Below are 20,303 nucleotides of genomic sequence, written 5' to 3'. Positions count from 1 at the left end.
CACACTAGCGACGTCCTCATCGCCTATCGCTTTAATCGGTATTTTAGACACATCGGAGTGGGTAGAAAGGGGATCTGCGGACACGTTTTTCTCCAAGAGCTGGGAGGAATCTTCACCTCCCCCATTCGGATGATGGCACAGTCCCCACCTGCGCATTGGCTGCGTCGCGCTACCACGTGATGCTCATCTGTGGGAGGGGCGTAGGACGTAATCAGTGGAGACGACTAAGCAAAAGAAGACCCCTACAATCGAATGGAAACAAATACAAACACTAACAAATTCAAGTCTGTAATTAAAGCCGAAGTTAATGCTCTAATTTCCTTAATAATATTAATAAGTTGTTTTCTTTCCTGGAAGAATTTCTTTCTTGCCTTCTCTCTCCAAATTTGAGGACTATGTATTAAGGTATATTATTTCACAGCCATTTTGGCTTAATTTAATTTCTAAATCCATTAGTGAATTGGATGTATCAATTTCTGTTAATTTCCTGTTTAAGCACATTTTTGTATTTAAACGAAAATCAATAAATAAATAAAAAAAAAAAAAAAAAAAAAAAGAACTGAAATATTATTTAAGGTTGCCAAGGTTTTGAAAGGGAAAAAAAAACCCTGTCACTTGCTACGAGGCCTCATGAGGGACGGTGGAACAAGATATTATGTTCTTTAACTCATATTGTATGCCTCTTCAGTCCCCTAACATTCACGTGCTCCCTAAACAATGTCAAGTTTAAACATATTCTCCCTTCTACTGGCATAGAGGAGTGAAAAGGGTCCCGGGTAGAAAAATTTTAAGATTGGCCCCCTGTAATACCACCACAATAGTGGTGTGGCGGGGGGGATGGGAGCTCCAGTAAACCCTGCAAAAAGTAGACAACATTTCAGACCTATATAGAAAATGTCATAATATGTTATTCACTGGCATGCTCACACTCTCCTCTCCATTATCCATTTATCACGAGCGATTACTGCTTCTACTTTTATTTACTGCTCTTTCCCTTATCCTTCAAAATTGGAAAGACTTCCAAACAGGGACATTAGATCATCTTTTATTTTATTGTCCATTCATATTAATATTTTGGAAATCAATTTGGCCTCAAATTAATAGGATGTTAGAAAATCTGGTAGCCTTGACATATGATACGATTTTGTTTGGTACTGCAATGAGAGCTCGAAGTCAAATTTCGTCAAATAACAATAAACTTTTATTTATATTGACTGGAGTAGCAGTACAGCAAATTACACATAATTGGAAAAATTGTGACAGATTAAACTATAATTTTTGGTGGAACTCAGTTTGCCATATATATAAGATGGAGCGTACATTTGCAACACAAAAAGGATATATGGATAAGTTCAAGAGGATTTGGGGACCATTAACAGATTTTTGTAATGACTGATTTTAATTTTTTCCCATAATAAGATAATGGTTAGAAGAGGGAGGGTGGGAAGGGGTAAGGTTTTTATTCTCTTTATCATAAATTATAAATAATTTATCATACTAGATGATAATATTGTGTGAAACTAACATAATAAAGGGAGGGAAAAGGGTTCATAATTAAACAATAATTGATAAAATCATTACAATTTATATGCTATGTATACTCATAATAAGAATATTATAAAATATGGTTTATATAAAATACATTATAGAAATATCAAGTGTATTGTTAAGATAAATTGTATGAAAATTTATAACACTTGTTGCTATATGAAAAAATCAATAAAAAACTTAAAAGAAAAAAAAAGGAAAGACTTCCAAATTACATTCTAATCAATAGTGAAATTCAATTTGTCTCCTTCCAAAATTTGACCAAACAGCCATATACAGACACAGAACGTGCAAGTCTGACAAGTACTGGCCTTAGTTCTTCAATATTTACTATTATTTTCTGATTCGAGATCCTCTGTGTTCATTTCACGTTCTTTTGAACTCCATCGTTTTCCTCTCCACCACCTCTCTCGGGAGCGCATTCCAGGCATCCACCACACCTCTCCGTAAAGAAGAATTTCCTTACAGTGTTCTTGAGTTTCCCATCCCTCAGCCTCAAATTATGTCCTCTGGTTTTACCATTTTCCTTTCTCTTGAAAAGATTTTGTTCTACATTAATACCTTTCAAGTACTTAAACATTACATTACATTACAGATTTCTATTCCGCCATTACCTTTCGGTTCAAAGCGAATTACAAAAAGAGTTATGGAAGAAGGGTTACAACGTTAGATCTGAATCATATCTCCCCTGTCCCTCATTTCCTCTAGGTAATACATATTCAGGGCTTCCAGTCTCTCCTCATGTCTTTTGGCACAAACCTCCTATCTTTTTCATCGCCCTCTTCTGGACCACTTCAAGTTTTATGTCCTTCACCAGATACAGTCTCCAAAACTGACCCCACTACTACAAGTGGGGCCTCACCAACGACCTGTACAGGGGCATCAGCACCTTCTTTCTTCTACTGGTTACACCTCTCTTTATAGAAAGGGGGCATGGAGAGAGAAAGAAAGAAGGGGGCAGGGTGAAAGAAAGAAAGAAATGGGACACTGAGAGAGAGAGAAAGACAGACAGAGAAAGAAAGGGGGCATGGAGAGAGAAAGAAGGGGGAAGGGTGAAAGAAAGAAAGAAATGGGGTACGGGAAGAGAGAGAGAAAGACAGACATACAGAAAGAAAGGGGGCTTGGAGAGAGAAAGAAAGAAGGGGATAGGATGAAACAAAGAAAAAGTTGGGGGAGGGAATGAGGTCTGGAGGAGAGGAAGCATACAGGAGGCTGAAAGAAGGGAAGAAATATTGGATGCACAGTCAGAAGAATAAAGTGCAACCAGAGACTGATGAAATTACCAAACAAAGGTAGGAAAAATGATTTTATTTTCAATTTAGTGATCAAAATGTGTCCGTTTTGAGAATTTATATATGCTGTCTATATTTTGCACTATGGCCCCCTTTTACTAAACCGCAATAGCAGTTTTTAGCGCAGGGAGCCTATGAGCGTCGACAGCAGCATGGGGCATTCAGCGTAGTTCCCTGCGCTAAAAAACGCTATCGCGGTTTAGTAAAAAGGGAGGGGGTATATTTGTCTATTTTTGTATAGTTGTTACTGAGGTGACATTGCATAAAGTCATCTGCCTTGACCTCTTTGAAAACCCGCGGAATATAAATGATAATTAACATTTTCTCTGCGTACAGTGTGCTTTGTGTTTTAAAAATTTTATTGTTGGTAGATCATTTTGACTTGGCCACGAAGATAAGGGGGAGGGAGGGAGGGGAGCTGCTGAAAGACATCTAGTAATCCTTGCAGGCTTGACTATGCAGGGAATTATTTTTGTAAAATCATGTTTTGTTATGTGACTGGCATTATTTAGACTTTAATTTCTATGAATGAATAGAATGAAAATGATATAAAATTACTTGCTTGTTTTTATGTGCATGCGCTGAAGGAAAATGGAGAGAGAGTGGGCTGAGGACGCTGAAGGGAAATGGGGAACATAAGAACATAAGAACTGCCATCTCCGGATCAGACCTTCGGTCCATCAAGTCCGGCGATCCGCACACGCGGAGGCCCTGCCAGGTGTACACCTGGCATAATTTATAGTCCACCATATCTTTATATGCCTCTCTTAAGGAGATATGCATTTAGTTTGCTCTTGAAGCCTAGGACGGTAGATTCCGCAATAATCTCCTCTGGGAGGGCATTCCAGGTGTCAACCACTCTCTGAGTGAAGCAGAACTTCCTGACATTAGTCCTGAACCTGTCCCCCCTTAGCTTCATTACATGTCCTCTAGTCCGTGTCAAATTGGACAATGTAAATAATCTTCTCTGCTCTATTTTGTCGATCCCTTTCAGCATTTTGAAGGTCTCGATCATATCCCCACGCAGTCTCCTTTTCTCAAGGGAGAACAATCCTAGTGTTATAAGTCTATCCTCGTATTCCAGTTTCTCCATACCCTTCATCAGTTTTGTTGCTCGTCTCTGCACCCTCTCCAGCAGTTTTATATCCTTCTTTAGGTAGGGAGACCAATGTTGGACGCAGTATTCCAAGTGTGGTCTGACCATTGCCCTATAAAGCGGCATTATAACTTTCTCCGATCTACTCGAGATTCCTTTCTTTATCATGCCCAACATTCTATTTGCCTTCTTTGCCGCTGCCGCACATTGTGCCGACGGCTTCAGGGTCCTATCTATCAGTACACCCAGGTCCTTTTCTTGTTCACTCTTCCCCAGAGTTGCACCTGACATTGTATACTCGTATTCCTTATTTTTATTGCCTAAATGCATAACCTTGCATTTCTCCACATTGAACTTCATCTGCCATTTCTCCGCCCATGTTTCTAACCTACACAAGTCGCTCTGGAGTTCCTCTCTATCCTCCTGCGTTCTGATTGCCCGGCATAGTTTTGTATCGTCTGCAAACTTGATGATCTCACTGGATGTTCCTTCCTCCAGGTCATTGATATAAATATTAAAAAGGATCGGCCCAAGTACCGAGCCCTGGGGTACACCACTAGTCACTTTCTCCCAGTCGGAGAACTTCCCATTTATGCCCACTCTCTGCTTTCGGTTTTCCAGCCATTTGCCTATCCATCTTTGTATATCTCCCTCTATGCCATGGCTTTGTAGTTTCCTGAGAAGTCTTTCGTGTGGAACTTTGTCGAACGCTTTCTGGAAGTCCAAGTATATTATGTCCACCGGCTTCCCACTATCAATTTGCTCGTTCACGGTCTCAAAAAATTGGAGTAAATTCGTCAAACATGATTTCCCTTTCCTGAATCCATGTTGACTGGGTTTCATCAAGTCGTGTGCGTCCAAGTGCCGGACTATGCTATCCTTGATCAGTGCTTCAACCATCTTGCCGGGGACAGACGTAAGACTCACAGGCCTATAGTTGCTCGGTTCCCCTCTCGATCCTTTTTTGAAAATTGGCTTGACATTTGCTATCCTCCAGTCGTCCGGTATCTGTCCAGTTCTGATTGTCAGGTTTGCAAGTTTTTGCAATAACTCTCCGATTTCAACCTTCAATTCCTTTAAGACTCTCGGGTGAATTCCATCCGGTCCAGGGGATTTGTCACTTTTAAGTTTGTCGATCTGATAGTATATCTGGTCTAAGTCCACTTCAACTGTGGTGAGGCTGTCTTCTATTTCTCCTGCAAACACTTTCTCCGCTTCAGGTATTGTTGAGGTGTCCTCCTTCGTAAAGACGGACGCAAAGAAGGAATTTAGTTTGTCTGCGATTTGTTTATCTTCCTTGATGTACCCTTTTCTTCCCTCGTCGTCCAGGGGTCCCACTGCCTCTTTTGCAGGTTTTTTCCCTTTCACGTATCTAAAGAAGGGCTTGAAGTTTTTGGCCTCCTGGGCTATTTTTTCCTCATATTCCTGTTTGGCATCCCTCACCGCCTTGTGACATTTCTTCTGATCATCTTTATGTTTGTTCCAGGCTTCGGTTGTCTTTATGCATTTCCATTTTTTGAAAGAGTCCTTCTTTTCTTTTATGGCTTCCTTCACCTGTATGGTAAGCCATGCCGGTTCTCTTTTGCTCTTTGTTCTCCGATCTTTGGAAATCCTCGGAATGTAGAGATCTTGTGCTTCTGTGATAGTATTTTTCAGTAGGGACCATGCCTGATCTACCGTTTCAAGTTTGTCCATCATCTTCTCGAGTCGTTTTTCTACCATGGCTCTCATGCGATCGTATTTACCCTTTTTAAAGTTTAAGGTGGTGGTTAAGGTTTTGGCATGTTTCCCTTTCCCGATGTTAAGTTTAAAGTTGATTACATTGTGATCACTCGTTCCCAGTGGAACCATGACTTCCACTTCTGTTATCGGTCCCGTGAGGCCATTTAGGACCAAGTCCAAGGTGGCGTTGCCTCTTGTCGGCTCTTTTACCATTTGTTCCAGGAAGCAATCCCCTAGCACCTCCAGGAACTTGGCCTCCTTGCCGCAGTTGGAGGTTGCTAGTTTCCAGTCTATCCCTGGGAAATTGAAGTCTCCCAATATAATTACATTGCCTGTCTTGCATTCTTGTTTGATTTCCTCCATCATTTCTGAGTCAGTTTCCTCCGCCTGTCCTGGGGGACGATAGTAAAGGCCAATTTTCGTATCTGCGCCATATTGACCAGGAATTTTGATCCAGAGTGACTCAAGCTTCTCTTTCATTTCTGTTGTAACCATTTCAACAGAATCTATTCCCTCCTTAACATATAGAGCAATACCTCCACCTTTCTGCCCTACTCGATCTCTTCTATACAGTTTGTATCCCTGTAGTACTGAGTCCCATTTGTTTTCTTCATTCCACCATGTTTCTGTTATGCCAATGATATCCAATATGTCTTGTCTTGCTATTGTCTCTAGTTCCCCCATTTTGTTACCTAGACTTCTAGCATTCGTATACATACATCTAAGTTCCTTTCGTGTTACCTTTTTGGACCTTCTACTCTTGGCCGTCCCTATAGTTTCAATTACGGTATCCTTTACTGCTCCTGTGTTATCACCATTGTTTGCTGTGTGGTCGTCCCCTCCTGTGTCTGAGTTGTCCCTTCCTGCTTTTTCTCCCTTATTGGCTGTGTGGTCGTCTTCTCTTGTGTAGGAGTAGTAGTCCTTGGCTTCTTCGTCGGGGCATCCTGCTATCCGTACCATCGACTGGTGGTCGACTGTCGGCTTTCCCCTATCTTTCAGTTTAAAGCCTTCTCGATTGCCTTCTTCATGTTGCCTGCCAAAACTCTTGCTCCTTCCTTGTTGAGGTGTAGTCCGTCCCTTCTGTAGTACTTGCTTTTTCCCCAGAACGCCGTCCAGTTGCGCACGAAGTCGAAGCCTTCTTCTTCGCACCATCGTCTCATCCAGGCGTTGATTACTTGCAATTCCCCTTGTCTCTTTCCATCTGCTCTTGGTACTGGGAGGATCTCAGAGAAGGCCACCTTCACCTCCCTGATCTTCAGTTGTCTTCCGAGTGAGCGGAGCTGGCCCTTCAGCTCTTCCCTGTCATACTTCCGCCCGCTCACATCATTTGTTCCCACGTGGATAAGCACAGCGGTGTCCTCTCCCCCTGCGCCATCTATGATCCTGGAGATCCTGTTGGTCACATCCTTCACTCTTGCTCCAGGCAGACAGGTGACGACTCTGTCCTCTCTTCCTCCTGCGGTGTGGCTGTCCACATGTCATATAATGGAGTCGCCTACGATGATCCCCATCTTCTTTATTCGGGAGTTCCTTGGGGGGCGTAGGTCCACGTCCTTGGAGTAGGGCCAGTCTTCTTCCTCCAATGATACTCTTGAAATTGTTTCCTGTTCTTTGGGTGGGGCGATGTCTTCCTGTGCTCTCACTATTCCTCCTGGTGTGCGGTTGTCTCCTACCTCGTCTTCGGTTTCTTCTGTGTTTGCATGGGTGTCTTCTCTCCTCACATGGGTTTCCTGAGTACAGTTTTCCAGCCCTGGGGTCTCTACGTGGTGCTGATGAGCTTCCTCTATGAACATTTCTAGTTCCTTGACCTCGTCGTTTGGGCTATACTCCACTAGAATCTTCTCCTGTGCTCGGATTCTGTCTTCGAGTTCCATCACTGTTCCTTCCAATAGTCTTACCTGACATTTCAAGCTATCCATCTCCATGCATCGATTGCAAATGTATGCCTGGATCCCCGAAGGGAGGTAGTCATACATATTGCAGCCGATACAGAAGACCGGAAAGCTCACCTTCTGACTTCCTTGGGCTTCCATTTCTTGCTTCCCTTGTGTGTGCTTGTGTCCCTTGCCTGCTGCTTCCTTATGTTGCTTGCCTTGCTGTCTCTTTTGTGTGTGCTGTCTCCGCTCTACCTCACCTTGATTGTATGTGTGGGTTTGTTCCCTTGGCGTCTGTCTCTTCCTTACCTTCTGTGTTTGTCGCTTCCTTACTTTTCAGTCCTCCTCAGTGTTCTTGATAGTAGATACTCGTCCCTTGCAAGGCCCTTCGCAAAGGCGCTCTCGCTAAGGCGAGCGCCTTTACCGCTCGCCTTCGCCGCGCGCCGAACGGCTGGGCGCCATTGGCTCCTCCCCTTTTAAGGGGGAGCTTCGGATCGGTGCCTGGCTGACGTCAGAGGGGTGGGCGGAGCTAGCTCTCGCCTCTGCCCCTCACTCTCGCCTGCCCTGCTTCTTCAATTCCTTCCTTCTTCCTCCTTTTCTCCTCTCTCAGCTCTTCTTCGCCTGTCTCCCGACTTGCTTCTGCTTGCCCTGCTCACTGGGCTCTGGTAAGAGAGAGTGGGGAGAAGACGCTGATTTATAAATTGACAATTGTACAGAATATTGTTTCTTTTTATACTTTAATATAATAAGTTCAATATAAAACAATTCAAGGCTTGTGTGGATGGAATCAGGTGGTTTGTGGGGATGAGGACCGAGCTTACGGGGATTAGTCCAATAAAATGGTATTTTCTTATTTCTCATTATTTGTTTTATTTTTATTTGTTAATTTGTAAAGTGGTGATTGTTATGTATCAGTTTTTTCAAATTTATATCTACTGTCTTTATATTTTGCACAGTATTAGAGGACATGTATTACTATTTTTGTAGTGTTGTGGTGTTGCATTGTATGCAGAGTCTGGTTTCTTGGCAGTTCAGTTTAACTTTTGTCTACATATTTCTATTTCTAGTTTGTGATTATTCCATATTGGGCGAGGATGTATCTGTCTGTGTGTATATAAGGGACATGGCTTTCTGATAGCAGCGATTGTTGTACAGGATCAATTGACTGTGCAGGATCTGGTTTGTTTAGTTTTACAATGTATGTGTTGGTGTTCTAGTGCTCACTGCAGTGTTTAAGATGCTGCCTTTTCCTAGGTACACTCTTGCTGTGCGATATGTAGATTGTTACAAAAAATCATATTTTTCATATAGATGGGGGGTTGTCAAAAAATGATGGGCCCCAGGTGTCACATATGCTAGGTACGCCACTGTAGAGACTTACAAGATCATGAAGGGTATAGAGAAAGTGGAGAGGGACAGGTTCTTCAAACTTTTGAAAACTACAAGAACGAGAGGCATTCGGAAAAATTAAGAGGGGACAGTTTCAGAACCAATGCTAGGAAGTTCTTCTTTACACAAAGGGTGGTGGACGCCTTGAATGTGCTTCCAGAGGGTGTGATAGGACAGTGTACGGTATCGGGGTTCAAGAAGGGATTGAATGATTTCCTGAAGGGAAAAGGGATAGAAGGGTATAGATAGAGGATTACTATACAGGTCCTGGACCTGATGGGCCGCCGTGTGAGCGGACTGCTGGGCATGATGGACCTCTGGTCTGACCCAGCAGAGGCACTGCTTATGTTCTTATGTATCATGTGCTGAATGTGAGAAAAAAGGCTTACCACAAAATGTGTTAAAGCATTTTGCGGTAATATGGCTGTCAGTGTGCACTAATCACATGCTATGTAGTTAAAAAAAAAAGTTTTGGGGAGGGGGCACTGTAGGGATGGAACACACCGGATACGAGTCGAGAAGGAGGCATTGCCAGTGGCTAGCTCCGAGCCCCTTTTATTACGCTTCTATGCTAATGACATCGATTACATGTCTAATTATTGGTAGATACAAAGTCACATGCATTTGACATCGTGTCATCCTCAACTCTGCAGGTAGGCAATGCCTGATTAACACTTAGACAAACCTGAATCTCTGCACTATCCAAGGCCTGTCAGCTGATGTCCTTTCCAAATAAGGACTAGTTAATTAAGATAAGGGTTAATTTGTGACAGGTAAGGGGGAGAGAGGGAATGATTCAGCATTCTTTCATAGGGGCTATGAAATCAGTGTGCTGACCTCGCCCTGTTTCAGAATGGCGTCCCTACAGGGCACGTCAAGGGTGGGAAATGGGTAAGGAAGCATTATCCAACTAGAAACATTTACATGTCCTCAAATTCTGTATATGGAGCCTAAAGTTGTGCATGTACATTGGTGCACGTACTTGTACAACTTAATTAATCAATTGGGCTAATCAGTAATTGACACCTAATTGACACTAATTGGAACTAATTAAAAGTTACACACACAACTCAGAAAACATGATTCTGTAAAAAAAAGTATGCGTCAGCTGCAGTGCATGAATTTGGCCAGGTTTGGATCAGGGCATTCATAAAAGTTAGTCACATTGTTATAGAATACACTTGATGTGCACATAACTTAGTCATTTTGGCCTGGTTTTAGCTGGCATTGCACACTGGCTCTAAGTGCGATGCTATAAAAAGTATGCACATCTTGTAGAATTGCTCTTAGTGTCATTCTAGTCAGCGCAGATTCTTTAGGCAACATCAGTGGCATAGTGAGGGGTCAGGGGGGGTGGATCACCCTGGGCGCTGTCTTCACGGGGAGTGCCTCACTTCCTCTCCGCCCCCTGCGTACCTCTTTAAATGTTCACATGAGCAGCGTCTTCCACTTGCTGCTTGCACCGGCCTCAGCTCCCTTCTGACTTCGTGGTCACGGGACCAGGGTGTGAAGTCAGAAAGGAGCCGAGGATGGCGTGAGTAGGGTTACCAGACGGCTGGATTTACCTAGACATGTCTTCTTTTTAGAAGACATGTCCGGACGGCTTTTCAAAGCCTGGCACTTTGTTCAGCTGGGAGTGGCGTTGGGAGGGCATCTACGCATGCAAGCGGAATATGCTGCTCACACCAGTGAGTATTTTGAGAGGTACGTGGGGCTGGTGCGCTCAAGCGGCGGGGAAGAGTTGTGGGGGTGCCGCCTCGGGCGCCAACTTCCCTCGCTATGCCACTGAGCACAATATATAGAATATGGCACATTATGCACATGCATCACATGCCATTTTGCTGAACTTTCCAAGAGGAAGGAGCTGCTGGGGAGGTTTCCTTTCCTGTCTGCTGTCCTCTCTGACATATTGGCACATATTTCTCCACTTCTGTCTTTGTAATGTCTCTCTTCAAAACCTCCTGGGTTTTATAAGTTTGATTTTTCAATTGAGGCAAAAGGACTACAAAGGCCAGGATGCTTTAGGATGTGGCATTTAGAGTAACAGAAAGGCATAGCAGATGCATGTGTGCCTGCCATATATGGGTTGCATAAATCCTTCATAGTGTGTGTTATTCATGATAAATGTGTGCTTGAAGGCTTGTGGTATGGCTCTTGCCTCTATGAGTGTTACTTCTATTGCATGTCTACATGCATGTGCTTATTCATTTTATTACACCCATGCTTGAAGGCATGTAATAATCAAGTTGCATGCATGTGCTTTTCTCTGTACTGATTAGTTTTATCTACCTGCAGTTTGCCATTTTTAGGCTGCTCCTTATTCTGGGAGGAAAGAGGCTGCTCCCTGCAAAGTGAATAGAATAGATTTGAGTAGGATATATCCGGGCTCTGGTACTACCTCTTTCTCTCCCCCTCCCCCTCATCCACTTCCCTCCACCCAGCTCCAGTTCGGCCTCCTGCCACACCCAACCCTATCCACTCCCCAGAGGGCAACAGGCATGATTGATAGTGCCAACAGCCAAGGAGGAGACAGAGATCCCCCACCCTCTCCTTTGTGATTGGAAAGAAGGCAAGGGAAGGGCGGGCCCTTCAGCTCTCTCGCTCTTCTCTTGCCTCTGTGAGTGAGCGATGGAAGGGGGGAGCTGCAGGGACAGTGAGAGGTGCTGAAGCTGGAGGCTTGGAGACGATTTCCCTGCAAGCAGCAGCCACAGCCAGGCATGAAGGCAGCCTGAGCCTCAGGCAATGGTACAGAAAGAAAAGATGAGCAGAGCACCATCCAGCTCCAGCCAGGACATTCAGATGGATGTGTTGGAGTATCCTAACCTGCAGGTGAGGAGAATTTGCAAGAAGCAGCATCCTGAGCATGTGAAGCATCTTCCATAGTGGTAGCACAAGGGGCATTGCAAAGATCCAGAGCTATGCACACTCCCAGCCTGATAGGAAACATCACTGATAAAGATATGGAAACAAGGGAGACAGAGACCGACAAACAGAGATCAGGGAGTGGGTAAAAGGCATCAGCGCCCTTTGTATAAAGAATGACATAGCTGTGACATCCTTCTGAAAGTGGAGGAGACGACAGAGAAGGCAACAAAGGTGGGGAGGGGGAACTTTCCATCACCCACCAATCCCTCTCACTTTCACCAGAAGGCAAATGCAGGGGAGCTTGCATGAGAGCGAGAGCAGTGTTCTTGGATGTGGCTTCAAAGCACTGTATGTCTTACCATTGCTGGTCCACACTCCTCTGCCGTACTCCACATTTCAGGTTTATTTCCTGTCACACAATATTCCTAGATATTTACTAGCCAAATCCAAGAACAGAGGGCTCACTCTGACTGTGTACAGGGCTAGGGCAAGGAGGATTGTCTTTCTTCAGGAAGAAAAGGGCCGCACTGATTTCATTGAGGGCCTAGGCTGGGAGTGTCATTTCTCCGCAGGAGAAGAAGGGGTCACATTACATGTACACTGGATTCAGGCTGGGAATATGGTCTCTCTGCATGAAGAAAAGGGACACACTAACCTAATTCAAGGCCAGGGCTCTGAATGTCAGCTTTCTGCAGGAAGAGAAGGGCCACACTGGCCTCATTCATGGCCTGGGCTGGGAAAGTGGACTCTCCGCAGGAAACGAGGGGGCCATACTGAATGTACAGAGAGTCTGGGAACAGAGTGCTGGCTTTCTGAGGAAGAGAAGGGCTGTGCTGATATTATTAGGCACCAGGCAGGGAGTGCTGGTTCTCTGTAGAAAAGGAGGTGCCACATTGAACCATATCCAGGGCCAGCACAAGGATATTCAGAACCCTAAGCAAATCTTCATCTTTGTGCCCTCTCACAATTAGTTTCCAGGAACCCCTCCCTGAGATTGGGATAATGGAACTCAAAAGTCATGATCACCCTAATTTCCTAACGCTCCTGTATAAACTCATAATAAGACATCAGCAGTCTGGTAGTCCAAAGGTCTTATGTGACCGGCAGAGAGTACTGACTCCACAAGTCCTTTCTTAAAACAGTCTCCCTTTCCATTTTGATTATATATAAAGTGAGCACCTCCATGAGGTGCCCCAGTGTTGCACGGTGAGAGCCTTCTAGCCTCTAGACACCCAGATTCTGTTAAGGAATACCAGCGCATCTTACATTTTGACATCCACAGTGTATACCAGCCATAGACCTGGTAGAACCGTGGATGCATAACTGTGGCAAAGGTGCCCTAACTTACTCTGTTCTGTAACTTATTTGCATAACTGAAAGACCCATCTATGTGTGCCTTCTTGCACCCTTCTTGCATTTGTGCACTATGGAATCCTTTTGCTAAATTCTAGTTTTCTATTTCTTAGTGCGTGCTAATTCCGTTAGTGCATACAGTGCCCCATAGCACTTATGCGAGCCCTTATATAATATTTCTTAGAGCACAAACATGCCTCACTGCTGCTTCTCATTGCATTTATACACACGGGTGTGGGTGGGGGGGGATTTACTGTGTCAAAATGTATCCATCCATAGAGATGTCCAGAGGACAGAGCTTCAGATTATAGAGCATGGCAAAATTTAGCCACTTCTCTACCTTTTGCTCCCTTGGAGAAAGTTTTTGTACAAGGATTGCAGCCAAGCTTTGCTTAGGACCGCAGTATCGGGTTTAAAAGAATCGTGTAAACACCCTCAATCAGATTTTCATACTCCTGAGACAGGGCCTTATGGGCAGAAACACGAACGTGTCGAGTCTTGATGTTAATAAAAGTGATTGGGCACCAGTGTCTTCTTCACTGTTTGTTTCCTAAAATTCAGCCACTTGCCATATTATTAAATGGACAAATGATGGTGAAACAGAAGGTGTGATTTTATACAGATAACTTATCCATGCAATTATATTTTAATCACCTAGAATTGTAAGACAGTGTGGGTTATACATTTTTTTAAATAAATGAAACTAACCCTCATACGTTTAGATATTAAGCTTGGTTTTATAGATATCTATATTTAAATCTCTTTATCTCTATCTATTTGAAAAGAAAGCCATTTCCAAAAGTTGTATACCTGAATAAATCAGCTCTTTGAAAACTGTTCACCATTCCTGATGGTACTTTGAGTTTGTATGGCTGTCGGGATCTATTGATTTGCTTTGACTGTAGCTGCCCTTCTCCTTCCCCGTTATTCCAGAAACTGCCACCTAGGTAACTGCCTAGTTTGTGCAATGGCTAAACTGCCCCCGAGCATATGCTGGATTCTGGTGTCTAACCATATTCATGGCTCTGGAAGAAGAGTGGCTCGTGTACACAGCCCAAATCCTTTGGGCCTCTCCTGTTTCTGATGCTCTTTTCTCCCATACTTGTAGGCACAGAGTGAGGTCCGAGGGGGCCTGAATTCTGCAGAGCTGAGCTGTATAGCTTCAGATATTCTGGCTGCAGCACTTTTTCCTTATGCCACTGGAAAAATGTTTCAGATTGCTTAGGGAATAGGCAGTGATTTTTTTTCCCTGCAGTTTCTAGAACTCTTAACAAATGTATTGGGTAATGTTAGGCATCTGTGTTTGGTGCACCCTGAGAGTTGCAGTGTGATTGATGTTAGCTTTTGGATGGTGCAGGAGCTGGGCTGGTATGTATCCTCCATCTGCTCTCTGGTGATAACTTTTGTGCAAGAGCAGGCTGAGGGTGTATCGCTTTCCGTGGTTCTCTTGTGTAGCTAGTAGATGGTGAAGGAAGTGGATGTGTGCGCATATCATTCTCCCTGATGTGTGATGCTAGCTTGCTTGCAGGAGGTAGGGGTGTTAGCTTGTAGATGGTGTAGGTAGGAAGTGGGTGTATGTGTATCATTCTCCCAGCTCTCTGATTCAGGAGGTGATATATGAGTATATCACCTTTTCTCTTTTCTCTTGGAATAGCTTTAGGATGGTGAAGGAGATGAATATTCACTACTCCATCTGCTCCCTGGTGTTAGCTTGTCATGCAAGAGATGGGGGGGTGTATCACTTTCCTTGTCCCCCCCCCCCCCCCCCCGTGATAAGTGTGTATGTGTGTTTTTATCATCTTCCACTCTGGTGTTAGCTTGGTGCATGAGGGGTGTGGGTATGTGTGCACACGCGTGGGTGGGTGTATCACTCCTTCTACTCTCTGGTGTTTGTGGATGGTCAAGAAGGAGGGGGGGGGGGGGTGTCTTTTCTTGTTTTCCTGGATATAGCATTCTTGCAGACCATGAAATGTAACTAAGTAGAAATGCAACAAAGCTGTAGCATCGCTCCATGACAACAGACCTCTCTGCCTGCCTCTAATTCAATCTGTAGCCCCCTGGGGGAGGCGCTTGTCCGTACTGTGAATGAGCTGGGATTGAATTAGTTTTCTCCTGCCCAGAACTCCTCATAAATCACCAATAATCGTGAGGCAGAATGGGGACTGAGCTCTGAGAGGGTCAGACCCCAGGAGTCCTCCCCCAGGTCTGGCTGCTGCTTCTCAAGGTCCCCCCGCATCTGGTGTTATTACGTTATTAATGTTTATTTATTTCATTTTTTTTTTTTTTTTTTTTAAACCTCTGCTTTCTCAGTCTTTGGTAAAGACTGCCCAAAGGATAATAATGCAGTGCATCCACTAAATACCGGTACCGTGTTTCCCCCAAAATAAGACAGTGTCTTATATTAATTTGGGGTCAAAAAAATGCATTAGGGCTTATTTTGGGGGGATATCATTTTTTTTTTCATGTAGAACAATCATCTCTCCCTTCCTCTTCTCTACCCCAATTCTTCCTCGTTCCTTTCTCCCCCCCCCCCCAATGTACAGCATCTTTCCTTCCCTCCCTCCCATCCCCCTGTGCAGCAGAACCCCACCGACTCTCTCACTGTGAGACTGACATACCTCCGCTCTGAGGCCTCTAAAAACAGCAGCAGCGGCAGCGCTCAGTGATGCGGCAGAGGGAAGGCCCCAGTGGGGAAGGCCATGAAGCAGCCCGTTCAGAGCGCTGCCACCGCTACTGCTTTAGGAGGCCTCAGAGTGAAAGTATATCAGGTCTTACCGGGGTGGGAGTCCGATTTTTTTTGCCGAATTGAGCAGGGATGGAGTCAAAAAGTGTTGGGGACATTCGGGAGTGGGGGGGGGGGCTTTGGGGGTTGATCTTAACTACAGCTTATTTTGGGGGTAGGGCTTATTTTCAGGGAAACAGGGTACAGACTGAAATCAAAAATTCCACATACAGTATAAACAAACAAAGGGCTTCTTTTATCAAGCACTAGTAAAGTGTTTTACTGTGGGCCGGTGAGGTAAATGCTTCAACTTTCATAGGAATTGAATGAAGTTCGGAGCATTTACCTTGCTGGCCCATGGTAAAATGCTCTACCACTACTTGATAAAAGGGGCACAAAATCAGCTTATTAAGAATACATCACTGAGCTCCCCCTTAAGAAATAAAGTCCTAACAGTCATTACAGTTAACTTAAAAGACACCATTACAGTTACTAAATTTCATCTGCCCTTTGGATGCCCAGTCTTTCAGTTTCCTAAGGTCTTTCTGCAACTTTTCACAGCCTGCCAGCGTTTTAAACAACTTTGGAACAGTTTAGTGTCATCTGCAAATTTAATCACCTCACATGTTATTCCAATTTCTCTTTTCTAAGCTGTGATGATTTTTGAAGAGGACAGGCCTGGAGATGCTTAAAAATCAAAAGAACATAAGAATTCCCAAACTGGGGCAGACTGAAGGTCCATCAAGCCCAGTATCCTGTTTCCTACAGTGGCCATCCTAGGACCCAAGTACCTAGCTAGATCCCAAGTAGTAAAACAGATTTTATGCTGCTTATCCTAGGAATAAGCAGTGGATTTCCCCAAGCCATCTCAATAATAGCCTATGGACTTCTCTTTTAGGAAATTATCCAAGCCTTTTTTAAACCCTGCTAAGCTAACTGATTTCACCACATTCTCTGGCAACAAATTCCAGAATTTAATGACAAGTTATGTGAAGAAATATTTTCTCTGGTTTATTTTAAATCTACTACTTAGTAGATTCATCGCATTCCCCCTAGCCCTAGCATTTAGTGTATGTGCTGGTGGGTCCTCTTCTGCTGTTACCCTGCTAGTGTTTGGCGTACCCCAGGGTTTTGCCTTAGGACCTCTTCTCTCTCTACATCTCTTCCCTCAGTGCCCTGATCTCCTCCCATGGCTTCCAGTATCACCTAGTGGCTGATGACTCCTAGATCTACCTCTCTACACCCGATATTTCACCTGAAGTCCAAGAAAAAGTCTCTGCCTGTTTGGCTGACATTGCTGCCTGGATGTCCTGCCATCATCTGAAACTAAACGTGTCTAAGACGGAGCTGCTCCTCTTTCCTCCTAAACCATCTGCTCCTCCTCCATTCTCCATCTCGGTAAATAATACTGTCATCATTCCAGTCTCCTTTGCTTGCAACCTTGGAGTTGTCTTCAAATCTGACCTCTCATTTTCTACGCACCTCCAGCAAACTGCTAAAAGCCTGTCGCTTCTATCTCTACAACATCAAAATACGTCCCTTCCTCTCTGAGCACACTACCCGGACCCTTGTCCACGCTCTCGTAACCTAATGCTGAAGATTACTGCAATCTACTTCTAACTGGTCTCCTGCAGTGTCGCTTCTGCCCCTTGCAATCTGTGCAAAACTCTGCTGCACGACACATCTACCAACCTTGTACGCTCATGTCACCCCTTTCCTTAAGTCACTTCACTGGCCATTGCATACAGTTCAAGCTTCTATTGCTGACCTACAAGTGTGTTCATTCTGCTGCTCCTCAATATCTCTCCTCTCTCCTTATACACCTCCCAGAGAACTCTTTAAATCTGTCCCCATACGCTTTATCACTAAGACCACATACCATTTTAGTAGCCTTCCTCTGGACCGACTCCATCCTTTTTATATCTTTTTGAAGGTGCGGCCTCCACAGTATTCTAAATGAGGTCTCACCAGAGTCTTATACAGAGGCATCAATACCTCTTTTTTTGCCTACTGGCCATACCTCTCCCTATGCAACCTGGCATACTTTTAGTTTTCGCCATCACCTTTTCAACCTGTTTAGCCACCTTAAGATCATCACATATAATCAAACCCAAGTCCCACTCTTCCGTCATGCACATAAGTTCTTCACCCCCTAAACTGTACCGTTCCCTCTGGTTTTTGCATCCCAAATGCATTTCTTAGCATTAAATTTTAGATTGTAAGCTCTTTCGAGCAGGAACTTCTTTGTGATTCTGTACAGCACTGCATACATCTGGTAGCGTTATAGAAATGATTAATTGTAGTAGTATTTTTGGAAAGAGTACACAAGCGATTCACATCTACCCTTTCTACTCCACTCAGTATTTTTTAGACCTCTCTCAAATCCCCTGTGAGCCATCTCTTCTCCAAGCTGAAGAGCCCTAGCCACTTTAGTCTCTCCTCGTGGGGAAGTCATCCCAAACCTTTTATATTTTTGTCGCCCTTCTTTGTACCTGTTCTAATTCCGCTATATCTTTTTTGACATAAGGCGACCAGAACTGCACACAGTATTCAAGTTGCGGCCGTACCATAGAGCGATACAAGGGCATTATAACATTTTTATCTTTGATTGCCATTCCTGTCCTGATAATTCCTAACATTCTATTTGTTTTCTTAGCCACCACCGCACACTGAGCTGAGAGTTTCAATGTGTCCTCAACAATGACACCTAGATCCTTTTCCTGGGTAGTGTCTCCTAACACAGAACCCAACATCACATAATTATAGTTCGGGTTCCTCTTTCCCACATGCCTCACTTTGCTTATATTAAATGTCATCTGCCATTTTAAGGCCCAGTCTTCCAGTCTTGCAAGGTCCTCTTGCAATTTTTCACAATCCTCTTGCGATTTAACAACTTTGAACAACTTTGTGTCATCAGTAAATTTAATTATTTCACTAGTTATTCCCATCTCTAGATCATTGATATATATGTTAAAAAAGCAGAGGTCCCAGCACAGACCCCCCTAGGGAACCCCACAGAGACATGGGATGGGGGTGAGAGCTCTATATCTAGGGATTTTGGGGAAAAAATCCCTTTCAAGAAGGAGAGGGGCTAAAATGATGAAAGAAAGACTACAGATATTTTTTGGAAAACTTTATTCAGTCCTGGATTTTGCACTTACATCCCAATTCATGTTGGGACTTGAGTATTTCACCCATTCCAGATCAGCAGTACAGTAGGGATGTCCTGTAGGGGGTTTTCTAGAGCTCCTACAGGTCCTAGACATAGTCAAATTATTTTATAAAAACAAAGGAAAAAGAGCTACTAGAGAGCTTCAGCCCCTCAGGGATGGCTCTACCAGTGCGACAGGGTTTTTTCATGTGATCCTAATTTTTGGCTCCACCTTTCAACCCCTACTGACATGTGCAAATGAGGCTCTGTAGTAAGTCTCTGCATTTGGCTCCACATCCCTCTGCTTCCCCTGTGGGTCACCCCTGAAATCCCTTAATAAGAAAAGTAATACTTCCTGGCACTACAAGTCCCAGAATGTAACGGAAGGGGATGCTAGATAATAAGTATTGACTCTCAGTCTCCTCCCCCAAATTGGGTCTCCTAGGTGTTCTGCAGATTATGATTTGGCTTAGGCAGCATGCTTCCAAAAACTAGGGGATGGGGCAGGCCTATGGGTAGGATTGGGGACCTTGCTGTGGATGTAGAAGATTTCATTTTATAAAATGTTTGTAGGGAGTAGCAACAAGCAGAGGTTTGGCAGGACAAATATTAAATGACCTGAATCCAATATTGTAGAAATGAGAGAGGGGAAGAAAGCTGAAACAGATCTTTGTTCCTACTGAATGCTGGACAGAAGACTTGAGTTAAATCCTCATCAGTGTCTGGATCATTTACTGAACTAGGATATTGGTTCCTGCCTATTCTGAGCAGGGATTATTTTATACTGCAACCATTTCTGTGGGCTCCTTTCCTCCTCTTCTGTGTGCTAGACCTACTGCCTGGTGTTTTCCTATCACTTTCACTCTTTTCTACATTTTTTGCTAAGCACTTTGCACTGCTTAGCAAAAAATGTGGGCTCTGTTCCCAGCTCTGATGGCTCTTGTTTATTGAGCTACTGAAGAGTTATACAGAGCCCCAGCCTCAGTTCATGCTGAATGCCTGATCCTTTTCCACTCTTTCTTTCCAGGGGAAGTATGCCAAGCGGAAGAGCCGGTTCAAGCGTTCAGATGGCAGCACCAGCTCTGACACCACATCCAACAGCTTTGTAAGACAGGTGAGATGGGCTGATAGGATGGGGCCCAAAAGACACAGGAAATGGGTGTGTGTATGTTTGTCACAATTCTTCTTAGTCCCTGTAGTAGATGACCACATCTAATTCATCTCACATATACATACCATCTAATTCATCTCCTATCCACCTTCATAATTCTGAACCCCAGGTGTGTCTTTA

The 20,303-nt window shown here is 44.0% G+C and overlaps 1 protein-coding gene across 8 annotated transcripts in view; it reads left to right on the top strand.

Moving 5' to 3' along the window:
* Positions 1-198: 198 nt before the first annotated feature.
* CACNB1 (calcium voltage-gated channel auxiliary subunit beta 1) overlaps positions 199-20,303 on the top strand; it is a 114,931-nt gene continuing 94,826 nt past the window's right edge. For 4 of the 8 annotated variants that reach the window (XM_033918997.1, XM_033918993.1, XM_033918991.1 and 1 more), the window contains exons 1-2: positions 11,641-11,750; positions 20,040-20,126. In XM_033918997.1, coding sequence (XP_033774888.1) covers positions 11,664-11,750; positions 20,040-20,126 — 174 coding nt within the window. In that variant the 5' untranslated portion in view covers positions 11,641-11,663. Of the gene's footprint in view, positions 406-11,635; positions 11,751-20,039; positions 20,127-20,303 lie in introns of those variants that run through there. The other 4 variants (XM_033918992.1, XM_033919000.1, XM_033919001.1 and 1 more) reach the window with 3 other exon arrangements.

Source organism: Geotrypetes seraphini, chromosome 13, assembly GCF_902459505.1.
Source record: "Geotrypetes seraphini chromosome 13, aGeoSer1.1, whole genome shotgun sequence".
NCBI lineage: Eukaryota > Metazoa > Chordata > Amphibia > Gymnophiona > Dermophiidae > Geotrypetes > Geotrypetes seraphini.
Note: the sequence above shows the minus strand (reverse complement) of the source record. Positions and strands in the feature narration are given on the sequence as shown.